We start from the raw sequence: 11,369 nt of genomic DNA, 5'->3' as shown, positions 1-11,369 counted from the left end.
GGTACTCAAATCCATAGAACATGGATGTGAGGAAATTTATTCATTAAAAGTATTGTGTTTGGAATCTTAGGGTTCTTAATTGCTAATGACTTGGAACAACATGACAACTAACTTGGACAAACCATGTTCAGTGGCACCATTAAATACAACAACAGTACAATCCTTATAATAATTAATAACTATTCATTATTTCAATCCTTTCATTCAAACTGTAAAATCTGCATATGTTTAAAGTTTTCAAACTTGTATCATGTCATTAAGATAGAAGGCCAGAGGACCATTTTGTGACACATGATTTTCTCTATAAGCATATGTATGGATTTAGATAGCTTGTTTGTAACTATACATTTTAAGAATACTGGGCCAAGTTGAATGAATAATATAAAACAATGGTGAGGTCAAATTTACATTAATCTACATATATGCTTACAAATTACAAGAACATAAGAAAAACACCTACTTGTAACATAGGATGGTATTGAAGTCACAAGATATGGAAGCTGTGATATGTTTAAGAACTAATAACCAGAGCAGAAATGAACTAGATATGTCACATATATGGTATACAATAAATCAAGTGCTACTTCATCCTAACCTTTTGATGTTATCAAATAGTGATATGCTAGAGTGAAGACTCAAAGAATCCAGATGAAGTATGATTGGCCCTGATTCATCACCTTTATCCGGGATACAAATAATGATCAAGCTCTAATTAAGACTGAATACATGAAACATTACAAGAAAAAAAAATCCAGAAATGAGAGAATAGACAAGAGAGATTAAAATATAACAATAAAAATGACCCTGCTGCCAATATAAAATTGAGCATAAAGTGCATTCATAGGAGCACAGAAAACATAACTATAAAAATTTACAGTTAAATAACCCATTCTTCATTTGTTTTTTCTTACCAATTTTTCTTCTCCCACTATTTCTTCTAATATGGAAAACTCATAAGGCAGAAGAGACTTAAAATATATCAAAGAAAAAAACTTTTTCGAAAATGGAATTAAGAGTTTGACAATTTTAAATAGCCATATATTACTTTCTTCTTCCTGTAACGAAAAATACCCATTCCCATTACAAACTTAACCAGACCTAACCTTGGACAAAGAAACCACAAACAAATTACTTGAACAGATGAAAAATCAGTACAAATTTTGAAAAATAATATTCATCATTTAGAAGGTATTAAAGGATAAAACATGCACGCACGCACACACACACTCACATCTTACACTAAAGTCTAAGCTGGGATAAAAGTAATAATATCAAAATTTAAAACACTCATGGAAGAGAAAGCTGTCGAAACTATTCCATTTGATTGACCAACAGATTCAATGTGGTTAGAATATGAGAATATGTAGGACAACTTTCACAAACCAAAGAAATTTCAATTATAAGATAGCATTAACAGCTTTCACTAACCAATTACTAGAACGCGTGAACCAGAAAAAAGGGATAATAAACAAAAATTCAGTATCAGCATAGGAACTGAGCAGGAAAGACATCAACATCTTGTCAAATGAGGAATGACTAGCATTTTTTTTAGGATAAGACATGAAAACAATGACATGCAGCCAAATAGGGTAATATAGTAACAAAAGCAATTTAAAATTTACCAATTGCCCCAATTTTGTGCTCCCGACAGATATCTATCAGATCTTTCATGGAATCACGCACACACACTCACATCTTACACTAAAGTCTAAGCTGGGATAAAAGTAATAATATCAAAATTTAAAACACTCATGGAAGAAAAAGCTGTCGAAACTATTCCATTTGATTGACCAACAGATTCAATGTGGTTAGAATATGGGGGAATTTAGGACAACTTTCACAAACCAAAGAAATTTCAATTATAAGATAGCATTAACAGTTTTCACTAACCAATTACTAGAACGCGTGAACCAGAAAAAAGGGATAATAAACAAAAATTCAGTATCAGCATAGGAACTGAACAGGAAAGACATCAACATCTTGTCAAATGAGGAATGACTAGCATTTTTTTTAGGATAAGACATGAAAACAATGACATGCAGCCAAATAGGGTAATATAGTAACAACAGCAATTTAAAATTTACCAATTGCCCCAATTTTGTGCTCCCGACAGATATCTATCAGATCTTTCATGGAATTGAGTATTGACAACCTCAGATATCTGTCACCCATCACAGGAGGCAAATGATGAGAAAGCTTGATTAGATAATAATAATAATAAACTTATAAAAAAACTCTATGTAGATTTATGAATTTTGGACCGTGTGGATTTTGGAATGCCAGGCCAACTGCAGAAGCAATGCAGGTCCCTGACACTTACGAAGTTGGCCTGGAATTCATTTGCAATTGCTTTTGTAAACAGGGTTTTGCCGCAGCCCGGAGGGCCAAAGAAAAGAACACCTTTGGAAGGCGACATGCCAAATTTCTCAAATTTCTCAGCATGTTCCACCGGGTATTGAATCGTCTATGAACAGTAAAATAAATCTCTTATATTAACAAATTGTTGAAAATATACCTAATATACAACACATTTAAGATTCGAAATATGAAATCAAGGTGCAGATTTAGGGCCTGATGAACCAGATGAACCAGATGAGCGATTTAGGGCCGCAGAAACCTCTTGTCTTATTGAGCGTGGGAGGCGTGGTGCGGCGGCCGAAGCAGGGCGAGGCGGAAGCGGGGCGAGGCGGAGGCAGGGTGCGGCGGCGGCGGAGGCGTGGCGCGTCGGCGGAAGTAGGTCGCGGAAATTTGCAGCAGAGGAAGGGTATGAGAATGGCAGGGATTGCAGTTGTCTGAAAACCCTAACTGCTTCTCTTCTCTGAAATGCCCCTGAATCTGAAATAAGAAAAAGAACGGGGATGGCAAAATTAGGATTTTTCAAGAACTCTAAGGAGGGTGGAGAGTGAGGGCAGAGTTAGGGAAGGAGAGAAAGGCTTCAACCTGGTTGATGCTCTCCAAAAATCAGTAATCTCTCAGTCTCTCGTACCAAAGAAGGGAAAGGGGTCAAAATTAAAAACTAATAATTTGAGGGGTCAAAATTTAATTAATAAATTTTTCAAAAAAAAAAAACGAGATACATTTTGTAATTATTTTACTGTAGGTTAATCATACTCCCACACAAAAGTGGGAGTAAGGAATCCTTGGCCAAAAAGATAATTTGAAAAAATTTGATCCAAAAGCATATAAGTATTTATTTGTAGGATATTCCACAAATAGTAAAGCATATAGAGTTTATCATCAAGATGCTAGAATAATTGAGGAATCCATACACACTACATTTTATGATACTAAATTGGTTCAAAGTATTTTAGAGGCATCGTTAAGAAACATCATAGATTCAAACTTAGCAACGTGCACTTTGGGGTCTCCAATCCCTTTATAGGGTGTCAATTAAAATTTTTTGACATTTCAAAATTCATTATTTCTTCGGAAATTCATTATTTCTTCGGAAAAGAGAATGGTCCTCCGCCTTTCCATTTTGTGAGGTGTTCTCCCTATCTTCATGTTTGATTCGGAGCGGTGTTCTTCATTAGGGTTGCCATCGTTGACATTTTTGCAGTCATCCTTCTCCTTATCATTACTTTGTTCGGCTGCCAAAAGCTCGGTGATTCTCTAAACCTTCGCCTGTAGGGAAGCATTCATGGCCAGCGCTATAGAGGTTCTAGAAACGGTTATTTTATTAGGTGAGGTTTTGAATATTTGAAAGTTGATTCCGAGATATGTCGTTGTGAGTCCGAGTTATTCGGATACAGAGCAGGAGTGCAATTTAAAAACACTTGTTGGCTAGACTTCCGTCGGTTACCTAGTGGGATTGTTTAAAAAAAGTCAAATTAATTTTCAAAGGAACGCACAACAATCCTCAACGAAACATTCGCTTGGATATCCTCATTGCGACTTGCGACCACCATACCTGACAATCCTTGATAACACAAACGCTTGGATGTTCTCGGTGCAACAACCACACCAGCTAACTACAACACACATGACAATCCTCGATGACACAAGCTCGTTGAAACCGTATTTTAGCTTGTGCAACAATCCTTGACTACACAAACACCGAAATCCAAGAAACTTTGACCCATGCGGCTATAATTAAAATCCTTCGTTCCTAATTATGCTTGCAATACAACTGGCTAACCTGTGAAATCTCATTCAAAAAGAGACAACTAAACACATTGTTGAAAAAATCACACCCCTTGGCAACACCTCCGTCTCCTACCACAATCTCCATGTCGAATTTGCATGCTCGAGTACAGTCCGGACAGTATGTCACCTGCATAAAAAGCAAAATACCATTATTTTACATGTAATTCCAGAATTCATGCGGGGGAATGCATCCTGAAGGAGCGTATGAACTATGAAATATGAAACTCCTTGCCTCCTTGGAATTTTATTTTACCATAGTTTTCAGTTACAAACCTCAAGTATCTTTGGTTGGAAATATCTGTCCAACATGACATCTACACCATAAATGGCCCTTGATTTTGTACTATGCATCTCTGGATGTAGAACAGCAGCTGACTCGAATACGGATAGAATCATGTTTCTTACTCGAGTATGTATATCTGACCATTTAACTGAAGGAAAAAAAGGGTACAGAGGTGTGTCAAAGAACTATTCATATTCAAACTTTAAAAAAGTTTGATCATTAAGTCCAGAATCTGGCAGTTTTCTCAATTACCTTGATGCTCTTCCTCAAATTCCCTCACAAAATCCTTAGTATTCTTGAAATTTATTCTTCCACGATAATTCTGAAATCCGTATAGCACGTAGTGAGAATGTTAAAACTTCTCGAGTAAAGGAGGGCAATGACTGAAGATCTAGTGACTGAAGAAAATAGCACTTAAGACATACCATAACGGTGAAGTGAGTTTCATACTCAAAAAAACTACTTCTGTCCAGAGAATATTTATTATTCGCTATCCTAACCTGAAACCACAAGATAAAATCCATTGCCATTAGAATCAGTGAGAGCAAATAAAACAGAGAGAAGTTGAAAACAAGTTCTTTAAATTCCATAGTACGTTTTAGTTGGAACCTAAAAAAAGCACTGACATACCCAGAAACAATCTGACAGGAATATCTCCAAAGGATTCATACTCCGGACCAATACAATGTAACGGAGATCAAACTTTTTCCCCTGGAACAAAGCAGGTTCTTCAATATACTTCTGGCAAATCTTTGGACCTGTTTCCATGAGCCGGATAATCGAAGGTAAATTATCAGTTACAGTTGTATCAATAGTTCGGGCCATGTTCCAAGGTTTTAAGATCCAAAGGTTGTCTAGTCCTTTTCTTTTGCGTACGTGATAGTCACCAATAAGTTGAGACAGATGTGTTTCAAGGTTATAAGTAGGCTGCAGCCATTGAGGAGATCCATGTGCCTGAGGCAAGTATCCCCACCCCAAAAAGAGAGAGGATTTATTATCAAGCAAAGATAAAGTAATTATGCATCCAAGGAAGCATAAGTATAGTACACATTCCAGAAAAATCTCATCAGAATCGCCACAAGGATTTAACTATTGTCACCTTCTGAATTGTCTCTGCCAAATGATGTTTCATTACAAGACATGCCTCAAATGGAAATTGGTTGATGTATTGATGATCTGTTATTCCTGTAGCTTTCTTCATCTCTTCATCTACCTGCTCACTTGTCCATATTATATCCGCATCTTTTGGTTCCTTTGCTGTAGGCCAAAACATAAGAGAAAGTGAGGTCCAGTTCCACAAAGCATATTTACATGAGTGAAACCATTGAATCAAACTGAGGTGAACCTTTTCAAAACCAAAAGTCAGCATTCTCCTTTAATAGAGGAAAGGTTCAAGTCAAGTAACACAAGAAAATTTCAATTTAGACTCCATGCGAAATATATTCAGTACTTGTACGATTATCTATTAATTAGTTATTAATTTTTTTGACAAATAATTAGTTATTAATTATGAACTAAGAACAGAATTAAGTACAGGCATTAAACTTACTGATTACAAAATCAGGATGTGTCAAGTTTTCCTCCACATGCGGTATATCTGTGTAGACACGTAAAGCACGCCCATCATGATGACGAATGCTTCTAGTCTCAGAAGACTGCACCTTGGGTAATGTTAACTTTCTGGATTGCAATTTCTGATTGTGCTTCTCATACTCCTGAAAGTGTGAAATTGATTAGCTTCAAACCACTGATAGATTTTTTACCATAAATAAAATCATAATCTATTTTAGCAATAGAAGAAATACTTGGACAAAATAGTTCTCTGGTGTGTGGAACCAGGCAGTAAGTCTGGCAGAACGTTGTCTATCCTCCCCAATACCAAGTAGAAAATCACGAGTGCATTCATCACCTTTTATAACGTTCTGTGTTGGCCACAGAATAGAAAAGCTGGGCAAATGGTAAAGTTACAACTTGTATAATGACAACTTTTAACCTATTACAAACTACAAGTAGTTCATAAAAAAGGAGGATAATAGCATTTTCATATATAGAAATCTCTTACATGAGATATACTAGTAATGAAATCAGAACACATAAATGACTGAGTGAACAAGAACTGGGGAGATGAACTTTTATCATGAAATTTCAATAAAAAGATGCTATACACTATATAAAGTATAATTATATAGTAAGCCATCATAGAACATCAAAATAATGGCTTCTACACTAAATCACAAATTTGAAATTGAAAAATATCAAGGCTAACCTCACAGCTGATGCCAAAGTACCATCAGGCATGAAAAGAAAAGGTGCCACTCTGAAATTTGGTTCATCACTATGCCGCAAAGCCGAACCCAGTTCATCCATCACATACCTAAGAAGGACTCAAAACAAGGGTCAGTAATTTTAGGCTGCGTTTGTTTCCTGAGACTGGGGAGACTGGGGGATTGGGACTGAGTGTTGTGTTTGGTGATCAAAGACTGGAACTAAAATTTCAGTCCCGAGACACAAAATTTTAGTCCCTTTGGTAGCGTTTGGTGGAGAGACAGAGACGGAAAGACTGAAATTGAGAGACAGAGACTAAGAGACAGAGATTAAAATAAATATCAGTATTCTATTTGGTACAAAGTGGGAGACAGAAATTGAAACAAGAATGAAACTCTAATTTAATTTGCACAAAGGGTAAAATTGGAATTAATTAATTGAAATGAGAGTATTTTAGGTATAAAATGTTATTAAAATTTCAGTCTCCATCTCTAAAAATTTTAGTCCCCTGTGTCCCTACTTTTTGGAGGTATTGAAATACTGAAATTTTGGAGATAAAGACAGAAAATTTAGTATCAGTCTCTAAACCAACAAACATGATACTGAGTCTCAGTCTCCCAGTCTCTGTCTCAGTACCTCAACAAACGCTACCTTTAGTACCTCCAGAAAATGGGAACACATGGGATTAAAATTTCTAGAGATAAGGACTGAAACTTTAATAACATTTATTTCCAAAAATACTCTCATCTAACTTTTCCAATTCCAAATCTACTTTTCAATCCCCATATTTATTTTAAACCAAATATAATATTAAGACATAACTCAGTCTTGTACATTTTACACCAAACACAATACAGAGACTTAATTTAGTTTCTGTCTCTCAGTCTCAGTCTCTCTTCCAAACATAATTTGTGTATCATTGGGAGAGTGAACTAAGCATTCATTATTCAAGAAACACTAAATCCAACCATTTGAATGGCAAAATATTGACATATGAATCAAAACATAGGTCGTACCAAACAGAAGTCTCATCTAATTTTTCTTCATTAGCAAGTCTATATGTCATTAGATATTGCCACATTGCATTTACAATACGATCAGCAAGAGGGTCATCAGCAGTCCACTCCGGAAGACGAGGAAGAAGCACTGAATCTATAACATGCTTTCCAGTTTCCCATATTTTTGATGCACTGATGCCATTTAGCTGGGAAATGTTAGGAAGTGATTCCAGGATTTCAATGGCACTTCCTCCAAGTGGACCAGGAATATCCACCTAAAAATTGATCAAATTCCAAAAGGCCAAAACATCGGTGACCATAATATGGCAATAAAGATAGATTAAAGCATATAAAAAAGGAAGCTTGAGGATTAAAAAGGAAAAGGTGATAGCATAAATGTAAAGTACCTCCAAAGAACACAATGAAGGGAATGTCCTTAGTAGATCTAATAAGCCACCAATTGAGTTTAGCTCCAATGGATTTCCACGAATATTCAGGCATGAAAGAGATGGCAAACAATTGGGTGTAAATGCCTAACCAAAAAGGCAAAACCATAACATAATTTTAAGTCAGATGAAGTTCACAAAAGGACTTCTGGAATAATGATTATGTATGACATGCATGTTGACTTTTATTGATTTTATTTTGTTTACCATATTTTAGTGACACGTTCAAGTCTTCTACTAGCCCTTTTGAGAAATAACGGGAAGATATTTTAAAAAATTATAGAATATATAAAAAAGAAGCATAAGAACAGCCTAACCTTGTTGATTAAATTGTGAATATTTCTATTTGAAAGATCAAGAGTTGACACACTCTGCAATGGAGTACTAGCCTGATCAACATTTCCTGGGTTATCCTTTTCATATATCCCTGCACAGAACCCCAATGCCCATTCCCCAAAATTGCTTGTGAAAGTTGAATTATAAATTTCCAGTTCTGGCAACTCCTTAAGAAGTGCATCCGCAAGTTCACTATCACTGAGAAAAGCAAAGTAATTTATTTCTCTTTAGAAATAAACATGAAAAGGTGTATGCAGTTAGAAGCAATGTTTACAATATACAAAAACTTACCCTTTTTCTAGAACCGGGTTATTGTTCAGCCAGAGTCCTTTAAGTTGTTTAAATTTGCTAACTTCCTGAACAATTGTTTCCACTCTATTGAGCTTGTTTCCAAGCAGGCTAAGGGCCACTAAATCCTGAAAAACAAAAGGGGGAGGTAGTGCATGAGTATTCAAATTCCAAAATGAAAACACAGATTGATTTTACTTTGAAAAACAAATCTGATAAAAGCCAAAACAATGAGCTGAAAAACAGAATAACTCGACAATGCAATAAATCGAACGATCAATACATGATACTAAACACTGCATGATGCATGCCATAGGCCACATTGAGTCTTTAACTAACCGTCTTTATTCACTTTTCTTGGCCACATTTCTACTCTATCATTTTTACATATCTGCAATATAAATTATCTATTATCAATGAATCCATGAAATAATAAACAATATAACCTTTTTGGTATCTAATTTTCCTTCAACAACAAATCAAGTCTTATCCCACTCAGTAGGTTATCCAATTTTCTTTTCAGCATAAATTTATTGACAGACAAAAATTAAGTTCTCATCCCACACCCTTACAAAATGCGGTGAAGACTTGGGAGTTATATGTGTACCTTTTCTTATGTTAGTGGTAACTACTTGAGAAATTTTCAACACACACCAATGCTCTTTTATCATAGATTACGAAATACTTGAATTAAAACGTGCACAAATAACAAATGAAATTTCAAAAATTATAAAAGTTAAAACAAATAGAGAGAGAGAGAACAAACAACAAAACAAAACAATTTCTTTTGTTGTGTTCTTGTTCCTACCTGGAAGCCTAAAGCTCCTTAAAGAATAACTAGTCCTTATAAAGAAGTTTGCCACATTCCTACTCAAATAATACTTATAAATATATGCTTAAGCCAACCAAGTATGATTCCTCACATAAACGCATGTAGATTAGAGGACCAAGTTGCGCATACAGTGCTTATTTCAATTCGTAACATTTACAGTATGCTTCATTTGTTCCCTCCAAATTGAGTGCTTCTCTATTCCAGAATTCAGAAACAAACATAACCAATATAACATTCCTAAATTGCTTAGCAAGCATCACTATGTACTACGTCTTCATCACACAATCATTCCATGAAAACTAAACACATGGAAAGAATGATTAAAAATACGCACCGGAAATCTAGTTGGTAATTCGAGAGACAAGAGCACCTCATCATTTATGTCAAGCCCCTCAAGCTCCAACCACCTCAACTTACCATCACTTTTCTCTTTTGCTTCTCGAACCTCACTCTCCAGAACCTCCGTAACACTGCCACGTGTATCACTCAAAGCTCCATCATCTTCTCCCTCTGCATTCAAATTAATATCCACACACATCAACGCCCCCATCCTCTCCGCCAATCCCGGAACCTCATGCAGCTCCACACAAAACAGAACAAAAAAGTTAAATTAAAATAAAAAGCAAAATAAACTAAAATCAAGAAATAACAGTTACAATGTCAATAAGGCTATTTTTTCTAGTCTAAAATTATTAATATTTGATTATAATATAGTTTCAACAGCTTACCAATCATCATAAGCATTTCATTGCTAAAAGCTTAAAACACCTGTGTTTTTTTTCATGTGTTACCGAAACATGCTCCAAGCATAAATTATAAAGTTTACAGAGAGAGAAAGAAACCCTAGAGAGAGAGAGAGAGAGAGAGAGAGATTTCGAAGTACCTGCTTGTAAGCATCGGTGAGTCTGAAGGTCCAAGCATGGTCGACGAGGAAGACGTCGGAGTGCTTTGCCATGGACTCCGCGGTGAGGACGAGGAGCCTCTGGCGGCCTTCCTCGCATGGCTCGATCTGGAAGTAGTTACCGCCGTCGAAGCACTCGGCGGAGAGCTTCTGGAAGAGGCGGCGGTGGAGGGACTCCGGCAAGCCCGAAGCAGCGAGGAGTATGGCGTGTACTTTTGCGAACTCCTCGTAGGTCTCTATTCTCTTGGTGGCGTTGGCTGCAGCAATTGTTACCATGGTCCTCTGCTCTCGCTGTTTTCCACTTTTCCTGTTTATGGCTGCAGTGCTGCACTATTCACTCCAGAATGCTTTGCACTTAGCAGAGACACAGTGAACTGAAATTAACGAAAGGAGAGTGTTGGGCCTGAAGTCGGATGGGATTTATATGAGTTTTGGAGAAGACATTGGGCCTACGTACCCAATTTATTTTTGGAGTTAGACTTTTTTTTTTTGGTATTATGACGGGGCCGAAGCCCAATAATTACAAAGCAGAAACTACAGTAACAGTTCGGGAAAAGGATATCCCTCTACAATCGTTAGTAAGAATTGGTCTTAATTTAGTCGGGGGTTGATCTATGAAAAGAAAGCCAGGATTAATTTTAAAACTCTCATTGGCAAGCCAGTCCGCTCCTTGGTTTGCTTCTCGATAGATATGCTTGATTTAGACTTTTCTGTACCAACACCCCATCCAAAAAAAAACCCTAAGCCCAACACACTACCAAGAAAAGCTACCTACATTTCATAGTTATCAAAACCGAACCGGTAATCGAACCGGTCAAGTTACTGAGTCACTAAGTCACTGGTTCAATCGGTGGATCACTGGTAGAACTGATTA

General features: G+C 36.4%; 1 protein-coding gene across 1 annotated transcript; it reads right to left on the bottom strand.

Moving 5' to 3' along the window:
• On the bottom strand, positions 3,815 to 10,889 carry LOC107630468 (tubulin--tyrosine ligase-like protein 12). The gene is made up of 15 exons (XM_016333604.2): positions 10,478 to 10,889; positions 9,929 to 10,174; positions 8,766 to 8,890; positions 8,456 to 8,672; positions 8,100 to 8,225; positions 7,711 to 7,967; positions 6,696 to 6,803; positions 6,235 to 6,376; positions 5,979 to 6,144; positions 5,529 to 5,686; positions 5,060 to 5,383; positions 4,855 to 4,929; positions 4,682 to 4,751; positions 4,420 to 4,577; positions 3,815 to 4,273 (listed from the first exon to the last, which is right to left on the bottom strand). The coding sequence occupies exons 1-15, from the start codon at positions 10,769 to 10,771 to the stop codon at positions 4,109 to 4,111; spliced, it is 2,631 nt and encodes an 876-aa protein (XP_016189090.1). The 5' UTR covers positions 10,772 to 10,889; the 3' UTR covers positions 3,815 to 4,108.

The sequence above is a fragment of the Arachis ipaensis genome, chromosome B03 (genome assembly GCF_000816755.2).
Source record: "Arachis ipaensis cultivar K30076 chromosome B03, Araip1.1, whole genome shotgun sequence".
Classification (NCBI taxonomy): domain Eukaryota; kingdom Viridiplantae; phylum Streptophyta; class Magnoliopsida; order Fabales; family Fabaceae; genus Arachis; species Arachis ipaensis.
The sequence above is the reverse complement of the archived record's forward strand: the minus strand, read 5'-3'. Positions and strand labels throughout refer to the sequence as shown.